The sequence below is a fragment of the Colletotrichum acutatum genome (assembly GCF_030867785.1).
Source record: "Colletotrichum acutatum strain CBS 112980 chromosome Unknown BDZ83scaffold_47, whole genome shotgun sequence".
In the NCBI taxonomy this organism is placed as follows: Eukaryota; Fungi; Ascomycota; class Sordariomycetes; order Glomerellales; family Glomerellaceae; genus Colletotrichum; species Colletotrichum acutatum.
The window spans coordinates 191195-216766 of record NW_026849041.1 but is presented as its reverse complement, the minus strand read 5'-3'; the positions used below and the strand labels follow the sequence as shown (position 1 = coordinate 216766).

The following is a 25572-nucleotide window of genomic DNA, read 5'->3' as shown; positions in this document are numbered from 1 at the left end:
GAGTCAAGTTACGAGAAGCCGTTTGCCGAAGTCGGTCTGGAGAAAGCTGACACTCGAACTCAAACACAACGGATATTTCGAGGATCAACGCAATCAGGAAGCAATGCGTCGGATGTGTGACATATTCAGGTTGAACCAAACAATCGCTGTGGGTGAAAAAGAGATGATGACCATCGACCCCGGAGACTCTGAGTCCCCTACTAAGCCTGGTAGTTGTGTTTCGGCGGGCGAAATCGAGAGCTGATTGTGTTGGGATATCATGATTTTGACCAGCATCATGGAGAGAGCTCGGTTCGATTGCGACTAACTCTCGCAATTGGAATGATACGGGGGCAGAAGCACCTCAATTTCTCTTTCATCAAAGCAGCGACACAGAGTCTGACTTTGAGGAACACACTACTCAAGTATGGAAAAGAATTCGAACTTTTTGTACTATTTTTGAAGCTAGAAGTTGACTTCCAGTTAAGTACCCATCTCATTAACTCATAACTCATGCAGCTATAGGTATCACATCCGTTCCGAATCTCAAAAATCAAGAAGCGCCTTCCTGGGCTTCTTTGCCCTGAACAGCATCACCTGTCCAACAATCCACGTCTCAACCTCCTCGAACTCTTGATCCAACGCCTCCTGAATATCCTCCTTCTTGTCATCCCAGTTGTTGAATACACCCCACCACTTGTTGTACCACCGGAGATAGAACTTGGTAAACCACCCAGTCGACTCATTTGGGCCCAGCACCGTGCAGCCAGTCAACACACCTTCCGGGCTCAACAACTCCTTATACAAACCAAATGCACGAAGCTTGGCCTTGCCGCCAGGCATACAATGGAACAGATTAAACATGGAAATGGAGTCAAACCGCTCGCCGAGAAGCTGCTTCGGCGGCGGCTCTGTGACATCAGCCTCAACGCATTGAACCTCGGTGTTCGTCGTAACTGATAGCACGCGGGTCTTTGCCGCGTTCAATGGCGGCGCGGTGAGATCCAGCAGCGTGATGCGCTGCTTGCTGGTGGCGCGGAACGGCCGCGCTAGGGCGGCTGCCGGGAACCAGCCCGTAGCGACGCCAATGTCGAGGTGATTGCGGGTGAAGTTTTCGCTGAAGAAGGGGAGAAGAAGGTTTTCCGTGCTGCAGCCCCAGACTTTTGACATGTTGAAGCCTAGGACGTACTTGTCGTAGAAGATTGTGAGGAATGAGGGCGAGTAGACTGCGCCATAGGCGGCAGTGCGGTCTGCGCCGAGATCGGCCATTGTTGACGATGACACTAAGTGTTCGAGGGATTGATTTAGAGGGGAAAGATTGGCAGCAAGGGGGTGGGAATGAAGACGGCTCGATCACTTGCGCTTCGTTGGGTTGTCGTGACTCGTCAGTAAAGTCTGTTGGAAACGCAATCCAAAGGGGCGGGAAAAGCCCTAGATCCTTCCGGGAACTGGGCAATTATCACCGTGTCGGTAACAACTCACCGATAGTATGCCACCGAGCGCTTACCGTGGCTATTCAGTTTACTTGCGCTTGAATCCTGTTCCGAGCTTCCTTCACTCTCAAGCATGGATTGCTCTATTGTTCAACTCTGCGTTAACAAGAGTACATTGCGTCGGAATTGGCCAATGAGAATTTGCAGGACGGAGTCTGTTCCGTCCTGAATTCTGCAGCAACAACTACTGCATCCTTCGGTATCCGTACCCAGGACCAAGTGGCTCTGTCATATGCAAGGTGGTGGGTTAATTGCCGGCTTCCCTTCTGCTTCTGGCAAACGCTCAAAGTCTTCTACGTATGTCATGACAGTCTCGTTGGCGCTAGAGTAGTTGGCAAGAGGAACTATCATCTTTGTGCTCGTGAATGTTCATGTCGGATTACCTATCCATTGGCTCCGGTCTGCAGAGTAAGGGTTTAAATCCCTCAGATGACCCCCGTAAGAGCCGGTTGGCCCATATCATATCAGCTCATACTTCCCCACGCAAGCGAATATGCATGTGACATGTAGCAATGCCGGCTCAGAATCAATTGAGGGGGTTTAAATGGTCTGAATGGCCTCAACTGGCACTACTGATCTGCGGGACTACCGGTGCTTCGAGAAGATAGGATCATAGGATCAGAGGACCCTTTTGGAGACCCCCCGTAATCCTTCTCTCTGTGGTGCCTGCGCGCGTCGAGTCGCCTGACTGCGCCGCAATCCTGCATATTAAGCCCTGGAAATCCTGTGGCAGTCTACTGATCCTGGCATGCGGGCACTGCGGGGTGGCTGTGCCGATGAAAAACGCAGCTTCTTATCGCTTAATCGAAGAGAAAACAAGTCCCGCCCAAAGCAGAAAATTGCCCGTCGGTGGGGAGGAAATCGCTTGCGTTCATCAACAAGATGCGGCATTTGCTTCAATTTGACGACCTACATGCGCGGATACACGTACCTACATGCAATTATGGGACTGTTCCTGCTATAAAACCAGAATAGAGAATGGCTGGAAACCTCGACTATATTGATAATGGAACCGGAAGACTCCTTTGATAATAAAATCGCTCGCTTGGCTTGCAAACGCTCAATTGTGGTATGATATCCCCAAACCCCCTTGTAAACACATCACCCATTTTTAGACGCCTTTTTCTACTACCCATGTGAACTGACATTGGACACCGACATTTGAGCTGCCGAGCGTGATGAGCTCGCCAACGATGCGGACGATGATGCACCGCTACGTGGCTTCCGGCAGTATATCGTAAGCCTGATATCAGAAAGTGATTGTCAGTTATGATCCAGGGCCTCCTCCAACCTTGCCTGACTCCAGAGATCACTTACAGCGTCATGAACGAATGATAATTCGTATCGTCAATCTCCTTGCGGACCTTCTTAACCAATGCAAGAACCTGGGCCTCGGACCAGCCTAGGCCAATAGTAAAAACAGGGACACTTAGCGGCTCGATAATGGCATTCCAGTTGTTGGACATCATGGTGCCGAACCGCTGACACTTCTTGCCCGGATAGCACGCGTTCGTAGGCGCAGCGTGCTTTGTCAACTTCATCCTCTCAAACCCTGACTTCTCCAAAATGGGCTGATATTGAGAGACGTAGTGCATGGAACGGCCCATATTATGAAGACCCTGTTGAAGAAGCATGTTCCACTTGTGAAATGCTGTCCCCTCTAGTGAGTGATCTGGGGATACGAGGATCGCGATCCATTCGCTGAACTCGACCCAGCCTCCAGGGTTCAGGTGACGATAGATGGAGTCGACGAACTTTTCCTTTTCCACGATATCGCCCAGCATACGGACATGGATGAAGTCGAACTGTCTGCCGATGTTCCAGTCGGTAGTTATGTCCATAACCTTGAACTGGCAGTTGGACACGTTATATGGAGGGCGCACTTTCTCAATATCGACGCCCATCACGGCACAGTTTGGGTTCTTCTTGGCTGTTGCGGCGGTCAACTGGCGTTAGCGTGATCTTCCCGGTATTATAATACACCGTGGGAATTAACAGGAGCGACTTGCCGTATTCCTACATGAGGCTAGTTAGCGAGTCATTCCGTGATACCAGGCTAGTTACATCATTTCATGCGGGAAAAGGTGAGGGGAGGGGGCGTTGCGAAGTGACTGATGGTGAAAAGGTAACGCACTAATGCCCATAGCCCTGGCCCCGTGCCTACGTCGAGGGCGGCCCTGGCCTTGACGACTGGGGCCAAGTGGAGTCTGTGGTCGAAGAGTTCGGCAATGATCTGGTGTTGGAGGACTGCGGATTCCTGGTCAGCAATAATCTAGGTCTTGGTCTAGACGCTCTAGATCCTGCAGGAAGCGCAAGATACATGCGGAGGTGAAGGGCTTGGTTGTCTTGAGCTCAAGGACCGGTGGACCACGGTGAAGGATGCCTGCTGACCATTTCTGTCTTGTTCTTCCTGAGAAATTGGTAAGGCGGGTTAGCATGGGGCACCTGCATCAAAGGATGATAATTGAGTAAAGCGTACCTTGGTATTTGGCACGAAGCCGAAGCGCTTTCCGGTTTTGGCAAACTTGTTGAAGATGGACTGGAAGATGGACGATTTGCCCGACTTGATCTTTGATTTGCTGGAACCGCTACTGCACGGATGGTCAGGATGGTCAGAATGTCGCAGGAAAAGAAAAGTAGCCGATGAGATGGCGAGATACAGTGAAAATGAGGATAAACATGAAACACAATGAATTAAAAAAAAAAAAAAACAATGAAAGACATTATCATCGAATGAGAATGAGAGACTCACTGTGTTACTGCCCGGAGACTCTGACCCGGCGTCGGGTCGCTGTCCGATCCGTCGTCTGAATCGGACCCTCCCGCCCAGACGGCCTCGTTCACTTCATCGGAGGTCGGACTCGGATGATCCTCGGGGTACTCCTATTTGCGGCATGAGATTCAAAAGCTTTGGTCAAGCCTGTACCACCTGTATCCGTAGGCGCCGGCGACAACATGACAGTTACCACGGTCCACGGAGGGGTCAGTGTCTCACAGACTGAAGAAGTACGTACGTCTTGTTCGCCTGACTGCATCGATGGCCTCGTCGATGGCGGCGTGCGCGGCCTGCTGTCTGTGGAAAAGTTGCGGGTACGTTCGGACGACGAACTAGCGGTGAGCAGCGTCGATGTGGAGGCTGCCGAGATGCTGTTGGCGGCCGTTGGAGGACGGGTCGGCTGGTGCCGTCCCACGGGCGAGCCAGAACGACCTGAGCTCAAGCTGCTACCACCGCTTTTGCGAAGCCGCTGTTGGTTGTAGAACCTGTCCATCAACATGCGGTCCGCTCCGAGCGAGACCGTGGTGGGCAAGGGGGAAGGGTAGAAGGGAGCGGTGCGCGCTTCGGGACTGGAGGAGGGGGAATTCGGGAAACTGGGGGGTTCCAAGTTAAATGCCGGACCAAAGACGCAATGCACAAACCAAGAGAGTTGCAGGTCAGCAAGGCTCGACGATAGGCGGGCTTTTACTCCGGTCTCCGTATAACGCAAGGGGGAAGAAAGAAGGTTACCAGTAGCAATGAGGGTAGGAAGAAATTGATAGACAGGCAACCAGCAAGAAAGAGGGTGCGGCGGGATAGGATAGACAAGGTCGTCCCATGAACCAGAAGCGGTTCGTCTTGTTTTTTCATTTCTGGGGGAAACCGAATAAAAACGGGCTAGGGCAACAGTTTAATTTTTGGGCAAAGGTGCAAAGGTCCCAACCCAAGGTGGCCATGCCATACCATCATCTCCCGGACACTGCCGTGTTTGAACGGCCCCTGTCTTGTGTCGCTTCTCCCTTTTCATCCCTTGCCGCTAAAACAGAAAAACCTTGTACGGATGGCGAGCTGGTTTGGTAAGCCCTCGTACTGCGCGTAGCCGTGTCGCTGCTAAGTGCTAATATCTGCGGGGCTTTTGTCGGCGCTTTATCAGAATCAGTGGTAATGTGCCCGGATGGGCAGACAACTCTGGCTCTCTGGCATCTTCCCCGGGCCTGTCATAGTCCAGGGAAACGTTGCGGAAACCCTCGCGATTTCGCAACCCAGTCTATAGTCGTCATGTCACGCGACGCTGGCGACGTTGGCACCCTTGGGGAAGAAACAACGGAAATTTTTGGCATGGGCTCTTCTGTGCCACCGATGAGAAAGGGGAAGCAAACATTGTATATCAAGGCGCATCTATCAATTCTGTCAGAAATCTCCTTATCAGAGCGCAAACTTCTGCCTCGCATTCACAGCCATCACACACTTTCCAACGTTCCAACGCGGCCCAACGCCTTGGACCGGCAGCTAAAACCTGTCATCCTCCTAGTCATGACCTTGCATTTTCTTATGGAGCGGGAGCCGAGACCCAGGGGGAGCCACTGGCCAGCAACCAGCGCAACCCTGTCGCCGAGCAGGCCAGGGTTCAGCAGCTGGGACGCCATCGTGTGGGATCGACCCTGACGACTGAGCCTGCCTGCTTACACGGCACTGAGTCAAGGTCTCTGCCATGATGCCGCTTTCCAGAATCCAGGAGCAATGATTCGCCCAAGCGCATCCTGGCAGACTATCGCAACGATCGTCATCGGATCTGCGGGATCCGGCTCCCGATCCAGGCATTCACTGCAGAAGTGCAGCGAGGTAGTCGTCGAAAAGGGGGAAGAAGCAGCCAAGAGGCACAGCTCACCATTTGCTCGAGTATGCACTGATGCAGTCTATGCTCGACTATTGGATTTGAAGAGTTGGCAAACTTGGCTTCACGTGGTGCCGAAGAATTGCAGCCGAAACAAAATGGGAAAACCAACAGCAATCTCCCGTGGCCCCCACCCCTCTCCTTCGTAAGCACCTTAAACTGCAAAATGTGTGCGAGACCCTGTGCGCCTCGAGTCTTGACTTGAGCATCATTGTCGCCGTACTTTCCAAGAGGGGTCAGACCGATCCCGAGTTGAGCGAGCTTGTAAGAACCGATAGAGAACGAGTGACGGGGGCGCATGCACACTGCGGGCCAACACACAGGAAGCCCGGTCGAAACCAGCCCGAGGAATCTTGTGTAATTTGTGTTCCACCGGTCCCCTGTATCTGGGCCCGATGGATGTCTCGCCTGCACTAACACGTCTACTTGAACTGCTCCTAGGGTCTAAAGTACGGCATGCCAAGGCGGAGCGATAAATGAACTCTGTGGAACGCGGAACGCAAAGCTTCGCAGTTACCTAACGAACGAGTGTGTCCATCGGGAATCGCCATTGTCTTTTCCAGCCTCGTGACCTTGTACGGATACGAAAACCATCGACGTTACTAGCCACCCTTCTCGACCGCCCGCATGTACCATAATTCACCACGTATCTACTATATCTCCTCCCCTTCCATCCGGGACCCTTGTCTTATTCTTCATGCACCATGTTTTGTTGGAAGAGAAACTCCAGTCAAAGTGCGAAGCTTGTTGGAGCCATCTTCGTGCTTGGTGCATCGCAAGTTCGCCAACATGACGCGTGTGGCCTCTTCTTTCCGACCGGGGTTTGAGTAAATTTGCTTGTCGAGGTTGACGCCAGAAATATCTGATAGCTAGCTATGGAGTAGTCCACATGAATTGTGAAAGAGGGGAAACCTAGTGGTGGATTCTTTCTAATAATGCTACTATCTCGCTGGAGCCCTGATCCAGGTTCTGGTCTTGTCCTAAGGATTTCGTTCCATGTCTCAACTCACCTCCCCGACTCCCACCATCCCTCAAACTCTCACCGTAGCTCACCGCACGGACCTGAGTAGATCAATAGTATCAAAACACTAGACGGAAAATACAGCCCCCAGCCCTTTTACGGTACACATCATGGGAGATCCCATCGCCATTGTTGGGCTCAGCGCGAGGCTTCCGGGGGACGGCGATACGCCAGAGCAGTTCTATGAGTCGCTACTTGCCGGGAGGTCAGCCCGCACGGAAGTGCCGCGGGAGAGATACAACGCAGAGGCCTTTTGGCATCCGGATGCCGACAGGAGCGGCGCCGTGCGTGTTCCCGCCCCGTGTTATGCAAACTTGGAAGTTTATGCGACGAAAACTGATTTGCAACGCTTTAATTTAGACACGAGTTCGCCATGGCCACTTTCTCCAGGGCAGCATATCGGCATTTGACGCGCCCTTTTTTTCTATCACACCCACAGAAGCACGGAGTATTGACCCTCAACAGCGAGGAATGTTGGAGAGTGTATACAAGGCTCTCGAAAATGGTACGAAGAGACTTTCTGATTTTCGTTGCTACGAAATTGAAGTTGGCCTTGATACTGACTCTTCACGAAGCCGGAATACCTCTCGATACCGTTGCCGGAACCCAGACCGGCGTATACGTCGGCTGCTTTACGGCCGATTACAATGATCACATAGCGAAAGACTTGGATATCCCGAATAAATACTCAGCCCTGGGCACAGTAGCAAGTATGCTCAGCAACAGAGTCTCGTGGTTCTTCGACTTTCGGGGTCCGAGTGTAACAGTAGACACGGCCTGCTCAAGCAGTCTGGTGGCTGTGCACGAAGCATGCATGAGTCTCAAACTTCGTGAAGTCAACATGGTGAGGCTCTTTTTCTCATGCATGCAATTTCACCAAAGTCCCTTTCATCTCAGGGGGCGGTGACACTGAAGCCAACCAAACCACGCCCCTCCTCCTCTCCCCCGCCGTCTGCAAGCCGGGCTCTTGGCTAACCACCCCGTCATCATGTACTAGGCCGTCGTGGGCGGGTGCAACCTTATCCTGACTCCCGAGATGACACTAAAGCTAGACGCGGCGGGCGTTCTGGGTCCGGACGGCAAGTCATACAGCTTTGACCACCGGGCCAACGGATACTCCCGCGGCGAAGGGTTCGGGGCCCTGGTCTTAAAGCGGGTATCGGATGCTATTCGGGACGGGGACGTCATCCGCGCCGTCATCCGGAACTCTTCCACGAACCAGGACGGCCGATCGCCCGGCATCACGCAGCCGACGAAAAGGGGCCAGGTCGCGCTCATCAAGCACGTCTACGAGCGGGCCAACTTGGACCCTTCGCTCACGCGGTTCGCCGAGGCCCATGGCACGGGTACACCCGTGGGCGATCCCATTGAGGCGAGTGCCCTTGCCGAGATCTTTGCGCCTCATCGGTCTGCGGACGAGCCGCTGTACGTGGGTGCGCTGAAGAGCAATGTTGGACACTTGGAGGGCGCTGCGGGCGTAGCGGCCGTGATCAAGGGTGTCTTGACGCTAGAGAGCGGCGTTATTCCCGGGAACATTTGGTTCGAGAAGCGCAACCCAAAGATCCAGGACGCATGGAACTTGAGGTTTCCCACAAAACCGACGGCGTGGCCGCAGCGGGGCCTGCGCCGCATGTCCGTGAACTCGTTTGGCGTTGGTGGCAGCAACGCCCATGTAGTGATGGATGATGCGCTCCATTTCCTCAAGAGCTTCCGCCTAGTCGGGAACCATCGTACGGAGACGATCCCCAAGATTCCAAGACAACTAGACGCACCCTTAGCGAACGGGACGGGTAAGTTGTTCTTCTTATTCTGCCAGGCTCAATGGGGACACGCTGACGTTTCTTCACGACTACACAGGCCGCGTCAATGGATTCCACCGCCCATCGGATAGCGGGATCCATCTAGACGATTTTGACACTGAAGACGCCCCACGTCTCTTTGTCTTGTCGGCAAACGACCAGGATGCCGTTTCTCGGTTACGAGACGGATACAGGGACTATCTTGCAACGAAAGCAGCCCAGATCGTCGGGGAATCCGCCCAGCTGCGATTTTTGAGGGACCTAAGCTACACACTGGCCTGTAGGCGGACCCGTCATTCCTGGAGGACGTTCAGCATCGCTAGCTCGCCGGCACAGTTGGAGAAGTCTCTCGAGGGGAATGCGGCTACTCCCATACGAGCAAAGACCAACCCGCGGCTTGCGTTTGTCTTCACCGGCCAGGGAGCGCAATGGGCGACGATGGGCATGGACCTGTTAGCGTACCGCGCCTTTCAAGAAAGTCTTTTGGCAGCTGATCGGTATCTCAATGATCTCGGTTGTAATTGGTCGTTAACGTGTAAGTAGTCCAACGTCTTGGACCAGTAATATGTGACCTCTTACTGATGATTGTCGGGAAACTAGTCGAGCTATCAAAGTCAAAGACTTCCTCTCGAATCAATGACCCTGAATTCTGCCAACCCATCTGCACTGCTCTGCAGGTTGCCATGGTGGATCTTCTCTCTACCTGGGAGGTCTACCCGCATGCCATTACAGGACACTCATCCGGTGAAGTAGCCGCAGCCTACGCCGCTGGTGCAATCTCACGACAAGCAGCCTGGAAAATCGCCTACTTCCGCGGAAAGCTGAGTGCCAAGCTCGCGCGCTCCGCTTCTCGGCCGAGTACAGGCATGGCCGCCGTCGGCCTGAGCAAAGCCGCCACGCAGGACGCCATCGATCGCGTGAACCATCAACTTGGGGGTGAAGGTACCCTCGAGATCGCTTGCATGAACAGCGCAGACAGTCATACCGTTAGCGGCGATGCTGAAAAGATCGACGCCCTGGTCCAGCTACTCAGCGCCGAAAAGGTGTTTGCGAGAAAGCTCAACGTTGAGATTGCATACCATTCGCAGTACATGAGAGCCATGGCTGACGAGTATCTGGTGGCCATGGGAGACCTTCAGCAGGGTACTTTGAGAAGCTCTGTGAAACCGAGGTTCTACTCTTCGACGATGGGAGTGCCGATACTGCCCTCCCAGCTTCGACGGCCAGAATACTGGGTCAAGAACCTGGTGTCACCCGTCCGGTTTACCGAGTCGGTCACAGAGATGCTCAAGGGTTCTAAAACACCCAAAATCAATGGACATATTAATGGACATATCAATGGCCTCGTCAACGGAAATGTCAACGGCCACGTCAACGGTGGTGTGAACGGTGACTGTGATGAAGAACTCCCGTTCGAACCCATCACCGACTTTTTGGAAATCGGCCCTCATAGCGCCCTCAAGGGACCACTATTTAGCACCGTCAAACAGGTCCGCGGCAACGCCAAAGTCGACTACCACTCCCTTCTCGTCCGACAGAAGCCAGGTGTTGAGACAGCACTGGAATCTGTCGGAACTCTCTTCTGCCACGGTTACAACGTCAACTTGGCCCAGGTCAACGACGCAGACGAGCCTCATGGGCCCAAACCGCTCATGCTGACCAACCTCCCCGCTTATCCCTTTGACCACTCGAAAGAGTATTGGGTAAACAGCACATTGAGCGACGACTTCCGCAAGAGACCTGTGAGCCGACACGAGCTACTTGGAGCTCCCATGGCGGGTTTCAATGAAAATAATGCGGTGTGGCGCAATTACATCCGACTTTCGGAGAATCCTTGGATCGAAGACCACAAGGTCTCTGGAGATGTCTTGTATCCCGCGGCCGGTATGCTTGTCATGGCTATCGAGGCGAGCCGGCAGATTGCCGACAAGAGCAAGGCCCTGAAGGGGTTCAGGCTGAGAGACGTGTCATTCAAGCTGGCCCTGCGAGTGCCCAATGATGCCAATGGTGTTGGATCTCAGTTTTACCTCCGTCAGCACCGAGAAAACAGCCACTCCACTGTTTCGACATGGCGAGAGTTCCAGCTCTGGACCCTGCAAGATGGCGCGTGGAGGGAGCACTGCCACGGTTTCGTGCAGACAGAGTACGAGGCGGATGATCAACTCGCACTCAGGAGATCTGAAGAGAGCGTTCATGATGGCTGCGCGACGGAGGTTTCTGTCGACAAGTTGTATCGCAGCTTCGCAGAGTCCGGGCTGAACTTTGGCCCAACCTTCCAGACTCTAAGCGACGTCCGCCTCGGACGAGACCTGAACATGGTAGCGACGCTCCATCCTCCATTGGAGAAGATCAAGAAATTGATGCCACACCAGTATGTCCAGCCGCACTTGGTGCATCCGGCTACTCTCGACGGCGTCGTACATGCCAATCTCGTCGCTCTGATCTCGAGCTCCGAATACGCCGGGGCGACTAGAGTGCCTACGTACCTTACTGATGGCTGGATCTCGGCACAATCGAGCCTCTCTCATAACTCCTACAGTGTGTCTGCCGAGTCTCGCGTCAAAGGACGCAGCGAGGTGGTCTCGGACGTGAAAGCTTCACACCTAGAGCAAGGCGACGAGATGGTTCGAATGTCTGGCCTTGTCTTCAAGACTATCTCGAGTGGACCGTCCAAGGAGACCTCTCAGGGAGTGCTTCATCCGGCTTTCAACATATCCTGGAAGCCTGATCCGAGTTTCCTGACGAAGCAGCAGGCTTCACAGCTTTTCCAGCTGCCTCTGACGCAGGAGGATGACCCATCTACCTGGATGCTGGACTGCGAGGCGCTGTGTCTGGCTTACATGCGCCGTTGCGTAGAATCTCTTACCCAAGGGTCCATTGGCAAGATGACCTGGTACCACCAACGATACGTCAAGTGGTTCCAGCACGTTGCCCGCCAGCATTCTGACGGTCCGGCAAGTGAGAGTATTGAAGATCTTGAAGCTAAGGTTCTGGCCGGCAACGCCTCGGAAGGAAAACTCATCATTGCCGTCGGCCAGGCCCTCTCGGGTATCCTCACCGGAGACCGCGATCCCTTAGACGTCATCTTCAAAGATAAGCTGGCAGAGGATGTCTATAGCAACGGTCTTGGCTCCAAGAGATGCTACACCCAGCTCTGTAGCTACCTCGACATCATGGCGCACAAGAATCCTAACATGGAAATTCTCGAGATCGGTGCCGGCACAGGTGGCGCCACGCGTCCTGCCATAGCGACGTTGACACGAGACAGCGGTCGTCGGTACGGGCACTACGACTTCACCGACATCTCGCCGTCGTTCTTCGAACAAGCTAAGGAAACCTTCAAGGATGAGGTCGGCCGTATGGGATTTCGTGTGCTCAATGTCGAGAATGACCCGGTGAGCCAGGGCTTCGAGGCTGGCAAGTACGATCTCATCATTGCGGCGAACGTCTTGCACGCTACAAAGAAGATTGACGACACGCTCGTCAATGCCAGAAAGCTCCTCAAGCCTGGCGGCAAGCTTCTTCTCTTTGAGATCACCAACACAGAGATCCTGCTGGGCAGCTTCTGCTTCGGTACGCTTCATGGGTGGTGGCTCTCCGAGGACAAGGACCGTATCTGGGGTCCATTGATGTCTCCCAACTCATGGGATACCCATCTTCGAGCTTCTGGTTTCAGTGGACTTGATGCCGTGTTTGACGATTTTGCTTCGTCGCCGCATCAGATGAGTTCGATCCTCGTGTCAAGTAACCCTCCATCAGAGGCGGTAGCATGCTCGCCTACATCGTACTACATTCTGACCAAGGAATCGCCGGCTCAGATCGCGCTGGCCGCGAAGATCTCGCAGTCTATCGGTCAAGGAGGTGATTGCCAAATCGCAACTCTCACTTCCTTGGCTGACAAGAGTCTGGCTGACGTGACGTGTGTTGTACTCTCCGAGCTGGGTCATTCAACTTTGAAGGATATGGACGACGAGACCTTCAATGGCTTCAAACGTGTACTCACCCAAAGCAAGAACATCCTTTGGGCGACTCGTGGCGGTACCTCCACTGCGCCCGACCCGGATTCCGAGCTGGTGACCGGTCTGGCTAGGGTGGTTCGGTCAGAGAGGCCAGACGTCAACTTCGTCACTCTCTCTTTCGAACAGGACGCCACCGAGGAGTTCGCTGCCGCCAAGTGCGCCCAAGTTCTTGGGGCAGCACGAGATAGCGTCGAGAACTCGTTCAGGGTGATTGACGACGTGGTTTACGTGTCTCGACTCGTGCAGGCAGACTACATGACCGACCACATTCAAAACCAAACTGGTGTGGTGAGCGTCGAGAACAAGCTTCTGAAAGACGAAGCCTATCGTTCACTGTGTCTCCAGGTCGGAGACGTTGGCCAACTTGACTCACTTCGCTTTGAGGAAGACGCCCTGACTGAGACACTACTGGGTGACCACGATGTCGAGCTCAAGACCATGGCTTGCGGAGTGAGCATCGGTGACGTCTCTTCAGTCCTCGGGAAGGCTGAAGAGTTACCCCTGGGTCTGGAGGCTTCCGGTATAGTCACAAAGTCTGGGCCTGCGTCTAGGTTCCAGGTTGGGGACAGGGTCTTCGGACTCGCGGTGTCGGGCACCATGAAGACTCATGTTCGATCCACGGACGGCTTGCTCGCGAAGCTGCCTGATGGAGTGTCTTTCACTGATGGCGCGGTCCTGCCCGTCGACTACACGACGGCTTACGCTGTCCTCTGCGAGGTCGGCTCCATCCGTGAGGGTGACTCTGTCATGGTGCACGGCGGATGTTCCAGCATCGGAAAGGCGTTCGGGCAGGTTGCCCAGCTTCAAGGAGCTGAGGTTTACACAACCGTGACGAATCAGTCAGAGCGAGACGAACTGGTCAAGCAATGCAATATCCCAGAAGACCACATCTTCAGCAGCCGTGACTTGTCAATGCGATCCACCCAGCAGAAACTGGTCAAGGGACGTGGCATTAATGTTCTTGTCACGGTGACCGATGACCTTGTCGACGGCGTCATCGACTGCATCGCACCATTCGGACGCATCGTCTACATCGGCTCAGGTGCCGGAATCTCCAACACACGTGTCCCGCGAGGCCGCAACATCCGTCTCGAGTCCTTCGATCTTACATCTTGCCTCGCATTCGACCTCTCCCGCACCGAGACCATGTTCCAGCACATGGTCGACATCGTCTTTGCCAACTGGAACAATATCAGCCGCCCCTCGCCCACCACCATCTACAGCTTCTCCCAGGTCGGCGACGCGTTCCGCCGGATGCAGTCTGAAGATCAAGATACCGCCAAGGTCGTTCTCGAACCACGCGGCGACGACATGATACCCGTCGTGCCGAGCCGTAAGTCCCTCAGCCGCTTCGATCCCCAGGCGTCGTACGTGATCGCTGGTGGTCTCGGTGGCCTTGGGAGGTCCGTCGCGCGGTGGATGGCCTCTCGGGGGGCCAAGAACCTCATCCTTCTTTCGAGACGTGGCGCAGTGGAGAAAGCTGCGATTGAGCTGGTTGCTGAGCTCAAGCCTGTGTGCGATAATGTCGTTACCCCGGCCTGTGATGTTACGGATGCCAAGGCTCTGCAAACTGTCATGGCTGAGCTTGCTGAGTCTCTTCCTCCTATCAAGGGATGTATCCAAGGTTCCATGGTGCTCCAAGTAAGTTGAATAACTGGTGTTCTGTTCTGCTTGAAGGTGCGCCGATACTAATCTGCATGAAGGACAATCTCCTCAAGAACATGTCGCTCGACAATTGGAAGGCTGCCGTGCAGCCCAAGGTGCAGGCATCCTGGAACCTGTACAACGCCCTCGGTGACAAGATGGACTTCTTCGTCTTCCTCTCGTCGACTGTGGGAGTGACAGGAAGCCCCGAGCAGGCCAACTACGCCGCAGGAGGAACATTCCAAGACGCTTTCGCGCACCATCTCGTCTCCAAGGGCGTCAACGCCGTTTCGATCGACCTTCCAATCATCCATGGCGTGGGTTTCGTGGCAGAGAAGCCAGAACTCTGGGACTACCTCTCGTCTGCAGGATGGACTCACATCACCGCGGATGAGCTCTATGCCGTGCTGGACTATCATTGCCACCCGGCCAGCGCTAGTGCATCCCAGGAAACGGCGAGGGCGCAAGTTATCCCTCGCCTCTGGCTGCCGCAGGAGACAGCTGCGGAGGGATACCAGACGCAGACGTGGGGGGAGGATCCCCTGTTTAGCCACCTGCGACTGACAGAGACGGACGACGCAGGGAAAGGAGACGACGCGAACAAGGACATCAATCACAAAGCGCACCTGCAATGCGCGTCTTCACTGGAAGAAGCCGAGAAGATTGTGCTCGACGCTCTCCTCCTCAAGATTGCGCGGATGCTCAGCATCGACGCGCTCAACCTCGAGACATCTAAACCACTTCACGCGTACGGCATTGACTCCCTGACGGCGGTTGAGCTGCGGTCATGGCTGATGAAGGAGCTTGGGGCCGAGGTATCTGTCTTTGACATTACGAATAACTCGAGTATCGCGCAGTTGGCGATGCTGGCTACGAAGAAGAGCAGTCTCAGGCAGCGATTCGCTGATTAGTAACCGAGACCGAGTTGCTTTGGCGGCTTCACCTGTTCGCGTATTTGGCGCCAGTTTTGTGTTTTCTCTAGGCGTTTTCTTAGCCGCCATTGACCGTTTGCTGGAGTTTGGATACTAGGGGGCCTTCCCCCATGCTCTTCGTTTCCGGTTGCTCTCTATTGATTTTTCGATTCCCTGCTTTGGTTCTGCATTTTTTTCTTGCTATTATGATTGATGAGACATGATTAAGTTTGCGTGGTAATTAATGTCACGACCACTGGGGAGGACGGTTGTTGTTCTGGTTGGCATCTTGATTAGCATCTCGAATAGGCTAAACAACGCAATTGACTTTGACGTTTGCTCGGTTTCCAGGGGCCAGGCGCTTAGCAAAAAAATGTGTAAAAAGTGCATGTTGTGTGTTGGTACCGACCAGAAGTGCAGTTAGCCACCACCTTGGACAGCAGATTGGTGCAGAAAACCTGAAAGGTGCATCGACAAGCGGCAAGCCCGGTGGCAGACTCGCCGAACATTCCGGGTCAGCCAGTAGATGCGTTGCGGTGTTTTCCGATCTCGAGGCCCGGGTTTTCGTCCATGAACGTGGCCCCGAGCTGGCTAGAGCTGGCAGGTCACAAGCGGGCGAAGGAAACGGAAATTTCCCAAGAACTGAACGGAGTCTCGGTGAATTGGTCTGTGAGGACGGGGGACGGACCGCCGATGTGCCCGATCTGCGGCATGGGGTCACCTACAATAACCCAGCTGGACTGCCGAGGTTTTGTCGCCCGAGCACTCCGTTCAGGCCTGGAGCCCGAGCAACAATCCGGTTGTTGCGTCTTCGGAATACTCTGGAAGTCTGGAAGAGGTCATTTGAGTCTTGAGTTACCACGGTTGCCAAGGCATATGACAGGCTTTGTGAGAGAATGACGGGGACAAAGATGTTTAGTGAATGGAGACCTTGGATATGGGGGGATAATGGCAGTTCCCTTGGACCCCAGAAAGAACATTGAACGGAACCGGGATCTCTGAAACTCGAATGGCATTTGTTCCATTCTGCCTCGCCCCCAACGGAACCAGATGAATGCGCGTAACAGGCCACCAAGCCAACCACTATACGCGCGACTACAGTACCACCAAGGGGCCCAAACAGGCAGCCAGAGGTGCCCAGAGCTGCTAGACAAGAGAGAGAAAATGTGACAGAAAGGCGAGACCGAGAGGGCCACCACGGCACAAGGAAAACAGAGTTCCACAGAAAAAGGGCGAGCCAAGGGGACTAACTGCAAACGGCGTAAACCTAAAGTCCCATTCGTAAATCTGCATGGTAACCTCATTTCCATTCGACGCTAATCTGCAAAAGAACAGCCCCTCTATGACGTTTTAGGGATAAACAACGCCGATGAAAGCAGCGGGCATTGGGGGATTTCTGCCGTTCTGGTGGCACTGAGTGGGTGGGAAGTCTCGGAGAGCGGGAATGACACACGTGATTGTTCCCCGAGTCAGCGGCAGTGCGGCAAGAGATGGAATTTGCTAGTTCATCTCAAACCTTCAGAGCTCATACAAACTCATATATGCTTACATGGGCTCGTTTCTCATCTCATCGAACGTCGCATTAGAGGGCCTGGACTGATCAAAGCATCGACTGTATTGAGAACTGGATCCATTCATCACATAACCAGCCCAGCTCACTGGGGTCTGGTCTGGGGAGGCTCCATTGGGTTGAAGTCTTTTTTTCTTCTTTCTCCAACATGGCGGCACTCACACGCGTAAAGTCAAAGGGACTGGGCCACATTGCGTTGGGGGACGGCGGTCGCTCAGAGACGTCCACATCCGGCAACGTCGGCAACGATGGACGCGTACGAGTGAGATTCCATGAGAATCCGCAAAAGCTTGCCCACTGGCTTCGCGACTTTGAAGGGGCATTCAGACCGCACTCTGGCGACTACGATGAAGAATTCGAACAGGCCCGGTTACGGCGACGCAGCAGCGTCGTTCTGCAGAATTTGCAGCAGCACCCGCCGTCAAAGAGCCCGCGGCTCAACATCGCGATACACATTGTCGGATCCCGCGGCGATGTCCAGCCATTCATCCCCATTGCGCAGCTTCTCATGAAGGAGCCTTACGGCCATCGAGTCCGCATCTGCACGCACCCCGTTTTCAAAGACTTTGTAGAGTCCAATGGCGTCGAATTCTTCAGCATCGGTGGCGACCCGGAGGCGCTCATGGCTTACATGGTTAAGAACCCCGGACTGCTTCCCAGCCGAGAGAGCGTCAAGGCTGGAGACATCAAGCAGCGTAGGAAAGAGATGGCTGAGATTATCAACGGCGCATGGAGGAGTTGTATAGAGGCGGGAGACGGCATGGGCGAACGAACGACGGCTGCTACGGTGTTGGATGCTGATGATCTTTTTGTCGCTGATGCGATCATCGCTAACCCGCCATCAATGGCTCACATTCACTGCGCTGAGAAGCTCGGTATCCCGCTTCACATGGTCTTCACGATGCCGTGGTGCCCAACACAAGCGTTTCATCACCCGCTGGCTTCGATGAGTTATGGTGAGGCCGACACAAGCGCCGCCAACTATTTGTCGTTCATCATGATGGAGCTCTTGACTTGGCAAGGGTCAGTCACTCATTCTCACTCAGTCTGTGAAGCCTTTCACTCGTTACTGACATGCATCTAGACTTGGCGACTTGATCAATAAGTTCCGCACTCAGACGTTAGGTCTCGATCATATAAGTCCCTTATGGGGATGCCAACTCCTCCCAAGACTTCGCGTCCCATACACCTTCCTCTGGTCCGAGTCTCTCATCCCCAAACCCGCTGACTGGGACTCCCACATCAACATCACCAGCTTTTCATTTCTCCCCCTCGCCGACAAGTACACGCCCCCCGCAGACCTCACCACCTTCCTCGAGGCCGGCCCACCACCAATCTACATCGGCTTCGGCTCCATCGTCGTCGACGACCCCAAAGCTCTCACCCAACTCATTTTCAAAGCCGTCGAACAGGCCGGCGTCCGCGCAATCGTCTCCAAGGGCTGGGGCGGCGTTGGCGGCGGCGACGATGTACCGAACAATGTTTATCTCATTGGCAACTGCCCGCACGACTGGCTCTTCAAACGCGTCTCTGCTGTCGTGCACCACGGCGGCGCCGGCACGTCTGCGGCGGGTATCGCATGCGGACGCCCTACTGTCGTGGTCCCCTTCTTTGGAGACCAACCTTTCTGGGGCCAGATGATCGCCCGTGCCGGTGCTGGCCCGGCTCCCGTGCCCTTCAAGGAGATGACGGCCGAGACACTGGCTGCGAGCATCACTTTTGCGCTCAAGCCTGAGGTCCAGGTGGCTGTGCAGCAGATGGCGGAGCGAATTGCGGAAGAGGACGGCGCGGGGGACACGGCGAGGGATATTCAGGAACGACTAGCCCTCGATACGATGCGATGCGACATTTGTCCCGAGAGGCTAGCCAACTGGCGACACAGGAAGACGGGCGCGCACCTCAGTAACTTCGCGGTCGGGTGCCTCGTCGATAAGGGGTACATGAAGCCCCACGACTTCAAGCTGCTGAAGCACAAGCACTGGTATGTCGACGAGGGCGCCGAACACCCTGTCATCGGCCTCGTGGCCGCGGTATCGGGCTTTTTTACAAATATCGGTGTGGCGACGTCGGATTACTCGCACCGGCTGAAGCACCCGCCTCAAGCCGCCCAAAACCGGATGCACGCGGTCGACCTCGAAGCCCAGCGCCCTGCGCACGAAAAGCAGCCCGAGGAGGAGAGCAACACGACGCGCGAACCTTCAGCGGAACCCAGCGAGGGACCGGACGTCCAGCCGGGCCAAGAATGCAAGGCGGAGGACGGGGAGGATGGTCACTTGAAGCGCGTGGCAAAGGCGCACAGTATGACTCCGAAGCAGATGAACGCCATCGCCATGAAGATGGCGACCAAGTCCCTCCAGTGCGCCGACCCGGCTGTTGAAATCGCCATGATGGACGCCAATGACGTCGACGAACGCGGTAGACGCAAGTCTTCCGTGGCGACCCTCGTCAAGAAACGCAACAGGCCGACGGAGATTGCGCGCGCAACGGGGCGATACGGCATCGAGCTTGTCAAGGCTGGTCTCAAGGCGCCGGTGGCAGTGTGCTATAATGTCGCCAACGGGTTTCACAACTACCCTTCATACGGGTTCATCGGACACGAGGTGCGACGGCGGGACCAGATCACCGGTCTTGGGAGCGGCCTGCGGACGTCGGGCAAGGAGTTTGTTCTGGGAACGTGGGAGGCGTTTAGCGGTGTTGTCGTGAAGCCGTACGAGGGGGCCAAGAGGGAGGGAGTCAAGGGGTTCGGGAAGGGCATCTATCAGGCTGGTCGCGGGTTCACGTTTAATCTCTTTGCTGGTAAGTTTCTCGTGTGGTTTTTTGGGCCTCCTTCCCACCCAACTCTCGGGATGAGGTATTGTCACTCTGAAGAATGGGATGCTAACAGTCGCGCAGCTATTTTTGGTCTCCCTGGATACACGTTAAAGGGCATAGAAAAGGAATTCTCAAAACACAGGCTTACGGCGCTCAAAGCCGAAGTACTGCTCATTCGATTACGACAGGGTATCGATGATTTCAGGAGGTCAACGGAAGCGGAGAGGAACGAGGTAATAGAGCGGTGGAAGACGTTCTTGTCAGGTCAATAATGAATCTGGCCACACACATGTATACCCAAGATTTCCTTTGTTGTACAACTCTACAGACTAGCAGCGATTTCTCCATGTCATTATAATATAGTAGCTAATCATCAGGCATCATATTTGATGTCAGCCATTTTCTTTCTCCAGGTTCTACTGTCTACAAGCAAGTACGATAACTTGAAAAGCTGCCGCGAAAGACTCAAAACACCTTGACCCCGCTCTTCCGCAAGACTCGTCCATTTATACATCTTTGGTATCCCTTCGACGAAGTTACGTAATGTAACAAACACCTTAATTCCTTATGAGAAACTGAGAATCCGAGTTGACTAGAGGATCGGGTGCCATGAGCTGTTCAACCTACCAGACCTTAGCTCAGACGCGGCGGAAAACTAACGTGAGGGGCTGGCAAAACACCGGCGATTCTTCGAGTCTTAACGTTCCTGATTTGGACTTTGGAGGCTTTACTTCGGAGCAGAGAACATATCTGATTGGTGATTCTTTCCAAAGTGCGGAACGCCCCTCTTCTGTCCAGGATCAAGCTCCAGAAAAGCGGCCATCCACACCTCATCACCAGACAAACCTCAGACAACTTGTCGGTCTCTGCTTGTCCGTTCGTCACATCATCGCACCGATGGCTTCTATTCATGTGGTTGAAATATGTGGCCGTGGCACTTACGGTCGATCTCAGAACATCACATTGAACAACTTCTCGAGAGTCCTATCAATATAACCGAGCAACCTAGCCCAGTCCTAGTCTTAAGTCCATCCACAGCAGTGTGAGCGGAGTTTGAGACGCAGACACACCCATGGCAGGACTTCGCGTGGTTGACGTACGCGTCGATCATTATCGACAGCCGTATACACTCGGTATTCACGTTGAACGCCCTCAGATTTCCTGGCGCTTCAGCAACGCACCCTCAAAATTTAGCCTTGACGGCTGGGAAGTCAAGATTCAGAAGCCTGACGGGTCTCATTCAGTCATCAGTGCCCCGTCCAATAGCCACGGGGGCAGCTCGCCGTCAGCCGAATGGCCCAAAGACATCGTCATACAGTCACGACAATCGTACTCGATAAAGGTCAGAGCCAGAGACGAAAACGGAACCGGCTTCTCTCCATGGAGCGAACCCTTCGCCTTCGAAACTGGCCTTTTAGTCCGCAGCGACTGGGTCGGCCACTTAATCTCGGCGCCGTGGGCGGAAGATAGCAAGAGCGGTCCGCAACCGGAGGACTTGTTCCGGAAGGTCTTCGAAGCGAAGAGCAAAGTGCGGTCTGCACGACTTTACGCTACGGCACAGGGTGTCTACGAAGCCGAGATCAACGGACAGAGGGTTGGCGATTACTTCTTGGCCCCTGGTTGGACGGCGTATGACGGGAGACTGCAGTACCAGACATACGATGTCACAGCACACATTGCATCGAGTGCGACGAATTGCATTGGTATACGCTTAGCTGAAGGCTGGTTCAATGGACGTATTGGTTTTGAGGGTGGCAAACGAAGTATCTGGGGCACCCGTACTGCGGCTCTTGCCCAGCTTGAGATCACCTACGAGGATGGCTCCATTGAGATCGTAGTCACTGATGACAGCTGGACGACTACTCGAGGGCCCACCAAGCTCGCAGAGATCTATGATGGCGAAAAGTACGATGCTACTGCGGAGATACCGGGGTGGTCAAGCAGTGATTCGCCTGCCGGGACATGGGAGACAGCCAAAGTGCTTCCTCAACTCCCCGAAACGACGGATCTCATCTGCGGCTACGGTGAACCAGTCAAGAGACTCGAATATGTGAAGCCCTTGCAGTTGATCACGACCCCTTCAGGCAAGTCGATCTTGGACTTTGGACAGAACCTTGTCGGGATCATACGTATCAGCAGCGTCAAAGGTCAGCGCGGCAGCAAAATTACTCTCCTTCATGCGGAAGTCCTTGAAAAAGAAGAATTGGGAACTAGGCCTCTGCGAGACTGCAAAGCCGAGGATGTCTACACCCTCAAAGGCGACGATAGCGGCGAAACATGGGAACCGCGCTTCAGCTTCCACGGCTTCCGTTACGTCCAAGTCGAGGGCTGGCCTTCCACTGCCCCGGGCCTCAAAGACTCGATCTCGGCATGCGTGTGTCACACAGACATGGAAGAAGTCGGCAGCTTTTCGTGCTCCGATGACGACTTGGACAAGCTCTACAGCAACGTCCGATGGTCGATGCGCGGCAACTTCCTGTCCGTACCGACTGATTGCCCTCAGAGAGATGAGCGCTTGGGGTGGACAGGCGATCTGGCGTTGTTCGCGCCCACTGCCACCTTCATCTACAACTGCTTCGGGATTCTGAAAAACTGGCTGGCCGATGTTGCCCACGATCAAAAGGTTCTGGACGGCGTCCCCCCGATGGTGTCTCCGAACGTGCTCATCGGACAGAAGAATTGGAGCAAGATTGGGGCCAATGCGATCTGGCACGATGTCGTGATACTTGCCCCGTGGGCACTTTACGAAGAGTCTGCTGATCTTGGTATCTTGAGAGATCAATATCAGTCCATGAAGATTTGGATGGATGTGATTCCCCGGAATAAGACCGGCTCTACCCATCTTTGGGAGTTCGGCCTTTTCCAACTTGGTGTAGGTTGAAGAGAATTTGCTGACATTGAATGGTTTCACTGACATTTTGCAGGACTGGCTGGACCCCAACGCCCCTCCCGATGAGCCCATGAAGGCAGTGACTGATCCGCCCTTGGTGGCTAACGCCTTTCTCGTCAGGTCCCTAGACCTCATCGCCAAAATTGCCGCGCTCTTGTCTCAACCCGAAGACGCTGAACGCTATCAAAAAGAAGCCAATGCCGCCCGTGGGGAGTTCCAGGATGAGTATGTCAGCAGTAACGGGCGTCTCACGTCAGACTCGCAGACGGCATACGCCCTCGCAATCTGCTTCGACCTCATTTCGGAAAAACAGGCAGTCAGAGCAGGAAGTCGGCTCGCAGAGGTTGTCCGCCGCAATGGCTTCAGAATCGGCACCGGCTTCGCTGGGACACCGTACATCTGCGAAGCTCTCACCCTAACTGGTCATAGCGACGTAGCCTACGCGATGCTCCTCAACCGCAAGTGTCCTTCGTGGCTGTACCCTGTCTCCATGGGGGCGACTACGGTTTGGGAGCGCTGGGATAGTATGTTGCCCGACGGCACGATCAACCCTGGCGACATGACTTCTTTTAATCACTACGCCTTTGGAGCGGTTGCAAAGTTCCTCGCTGAAAGACTTGCGGGCTTGCAGCGCCTGGAGCCTGGGTGGAAGCGATCGAGAGCCGAGCCGATCCTGGGCGCAGAGCTTACTGATGCTTCTGCCGAACATGTCACGCCATATGGAAAGGTTGCTTGCGCGTGGAAGTTGGCTGACGAGGGAGAGGGGCGTCTGCGACTCAAGGTCGACGTGGTGGTGCCACCTCTCACTGAGATGGAAGTAGTTCTGCCGACCAAGGATAGCAAGAGGGTGGAGATGGTCGGGTCTGGTGAATGGACATTTGTGACTGAATATGAGCGCAAGTACGAATGGCCGGTCAAAGAATTGTCTCTCTTTCCGCAGTAAGGTCATGGAATCGAGGACGGGAAGTTTGTTGAAAGGAGATCCTACATGAGGGACTTTGGTAACTTAATTTCAACGACGTATCACTCCTGAGTCCTGTGCTTGTATGGGAGCGACGAGGATGACGAAGTGCGCATGTGTATATGTAAGTTTATAGCATGGGTGATTGATATCGTTGTTATGCATTAACGAGCGTGGTAAAGTCAAGTGATTCGCAACTTGCAAGCCCTAGACCTGGTCCAGTCTTCCATCTCACGTAGCCGGCTTTCTAGCTATGAAGGAAACATTTCCCTTGAAGTTCTGCCTTTCTCCTCCCCGCGATACCGCATAGCGTAGTTGGCAACCCTCATGTCGAGGCGTTACTAGCAGACATCAGGGAACCCAAAAACCGCAGTGTCCCCGGCCGACCTCGCTTGGCCTCGTCAAGCATTTCCTCGCCACTCTAGTAGGTGTTGACGGCCTTGATCTTAATGGAGTCCTTGGCAAGCTGCTCGTATCCCGCCTCACGCTTCTCCTCGTCCCTCTTGTAGGTTCCGGCCGACTTAATGATGATGTTGGCCTTCGCCGCGTCGGCGTAGCTGGGCTCACGCTTTTCCTCATCTCTCTTATAAGTTCCAGCAGACTTGATGATAATGTTGGCCTTTGCGGCATCAGCGTAGCTAGGCTCACGCTTCTCCTCTTCGCCACGCTTGTAAGTGCTGACGGACTTGATGTAGATGGAGTCCTTGGCAAGATCGGCGTAGTCGGCCTCGGGGGCACGCTTCTCCTCGTCTCGCTTGTAGGTACCGGCAGACTTGATAATGATGTTGGCCTTTGCGGCGTCGGCGTAGCTAGCTTCGCGCTTATCCTCCTCTCCGCGCTTGTACGTGTTGACGGACTTGATGTAGATCGAGTCCTTGGCGAGGTCGGCGTAGTCGGCGGCCGGGGCGGCGACAGGAGCGGCAACGGCGCCGATAGCCTGGAGGGCGAGGACGGTGACGATAGACAGCTGCATGATGGAAGAGGACTCGTAACGATTGCGATAGTTTGGAGGATGGACGACTGGCAAAAACGTTCAAGAAAGTCCTCGATGAAGTTCAAGTGCGTTATATACTACCCAGAAATCTGGTCCTACGATACGGTGGGAGAAATGTAACCCCCTTCTGGGATGACGAAAGGCTCGAACCCATTGCGCCTTATCCGATCCTGCAGCTCTCGATTCGAAGGTACCATTCCAGCACTTCTCGTCTATGTTCTAGCCAAACATGCGGGTTCGTAAGTCCTAGAAGGGAAGGTAAATAGAGACGGAGGGTGATGGGTAAGTTATAACCTATCGAGGCCATCCTCCTACGACTAGACACCTGCAACTAAGACGAACTGCCTTTGGGTTTGACGGTTGCCTGGGAGCTCCCGAACCTTCTCTTCGCAAATCTAACCATTCAAAGAGCGAGAAATCCAAGTAAGCGGGCAGGCCTTGGGCCGGGGATCCGATCCCACGGTGGCGGGGATGCGCTTCTGATTGTCACGCACACTCGGACTTCCACGATGGGGTGTGCCCGATTTCTAGATATGCAAACCATCCCGCCGCTCTAAGTGGACAGGCTTGGCCGCAAAGCTTATGTCGACGTGGTCCACAATATGATGACCTGGGATTTTTGAAGCGGCTCCTATGCGGAGACTAGGCCTGAATAAGAAGCTCAAAACTTGAAGGATCGCACTATGCAGAAGCAGGCTGGCGAGAGTATCATCGTCCCATACAATGCGTAATACTGCAAGTCTATTGCCACTTGGATTGCCGATGACTGCGCGGGAGGTGGGCAGGGTTCCAAATGCGGTGATAAGTTGCGCTGGTGATTGTTGTTTTACG

At 54.3% G+C, this 25572-nt stretch overlaps 8 protein-coding genes across 8 annotated transcripts; 4 read left to right on the top strand and 4 right to left on the bottom strand.

The window, feature by feature from the left end:
• Positions 1–417: 417 nt before the first annotated feature.
• BDZ83DRAFT_322088 (methyltransferase) lies at positions 418–1559 on the bottom strand. The gene has a single exon (XM_060502378.1). The coding sequence runs from the start codon at positions 1246–1248 to the stop codon at positions 526–528; it is 723 nt and encodes a 240-aa protein (XP_060364933.1). The 5' UTR covers positions 1249–1559; the 3' UTR covers positions 418–525.
• Positions 1560–2785: 1226 nt separating this feature from the next.
• BDZ83DRAFT_577613 (TAM domain methyltransferase) lies at positions 2786–3723 on the bottom strand (the record flags this gene model as incomplete). The annotated part of the gene is made up of 2 exons (XM_060505036.1): positions 2786–3397; positions 3607–3723. Coding segments are annotated over 2 exons (729 nt in total), but the record flags the coding sequence as incomplete, so codon positions are not given.
• BDZ83DRAFT_322071 (uncharacterized protein) lies at positions 3630–4839 on the bottom strand. The gene is made up of 4 exons (XM_060502377.1): positions 4487–4839; positions 4225–4355; positions 3952–4060; positions 3630–3882 (listed from the first exon to the last, which is right to left on the bottom strand). The coding sequence occupies exons 1-4, from the start codon at positions 4745–4747 to the stop codon at positions 3766–3768; spliced, it is 618 nt and encodes a 205-aa protein (XP_060364931.1). The 5' UTR covers positions 4748–4839; the 3' UTR covers positions 3630–3765.
• A 2413-nt stretch (positions 4840–7252) lies between these two features.
• On the top strand, positions 7253–15515 carry BDZ83DRAFT_752256 (beta-ketoacyl synthase domain-containing protein; the record flags this gene model as incomplete). Its single annotated transcript, XM_060514173.1, has 7 exons — positions 7253–7426; positions 7503–7647; positions 7718–7986; positions 8140–8932; positions 9000–9476; positions 9542–14601; positions 14664–15515. 7 exons carry the CDS (start codon positions 7253–7255, stop codon positions 15513–15515), a joined length of 7770 nt encoding a protein of 2589 aa, XP_060364930.1.
• A 231-nt stretch (positions 15516–15746) lies between these two features.
• Positions 15747–16477, top strand: BDZ83DRAFT_621572 (uncharacterized protein). Its single transcript, XM_060508276.1, has 2 exons — positions 15747–15792; positions 15925–16477. The coding sequence occupies exon 2, from the start codon at positions 16086–16088 to the stop codon at positions 16413–16415; it is 330 nt and encodes a 109-aa protein (XP_060364929.1). The 5' UTR covers positions 15747–15792; positions 15925–16085; the 3' UTR covers positions 16416–16477.
• A 756-nt stretch (positions 16478–17233) lies between these two features.
• Positions 17234–20168, top strand: BDZ83DRAFT_752255 (uncharacterized protein; the record flags this gene model as incomplete). Its single annotated transcript, XM_060514172.1, has 3 exons — positions 17234–18108; positions 18170–19881; positions 19978–20168. 3 exons carry the CDS (start codon positions 17234–17236, stop codon positions 20166–20168), a joined length of 2778 nt encoding a protein of 925 aa, XP_060364928.1.
• Positions 20169–20968: 800 nt separating this feature from the next.
• On the top strand, positions 20969–23729 carry BDZ83DRAFT_577644 (bacterial alpha-L-rhamnosidase-domain-containing protein; the record flags this gene model as incomplete). The annotated part of the gene is made up of 2 exons (XM_060505040.1): positions 20969–22768; positions 22821–23729. The coding sequence occupies 2 exons, from the start codon at positions 20969–20971 to the stop codon at positions 23727–23729; spliced, it is 2709 nt and encodes a 902-aa protein (XP_060364927.1).
• A 220-nt stretch (positions 23730–23949) lies between these two features.
• BDZ83DRAFT_321903 (uncharacterized protein) lies at positions 23950–24974 on the bottom strand. Its single transcript, XM_060502376.1, has one exon. It carries the CDS (start codon positions 24718–24720, stop codon positions 24169–24171), a length of 552 nt encoding a protein of 183 aa, XP_060364926.1. The 5' UTR covers positions 24721–24974; the 3' UTR covers positions 23950–24168.
• Positions 24975–25572: the final 598 nt, after the last annotated feature.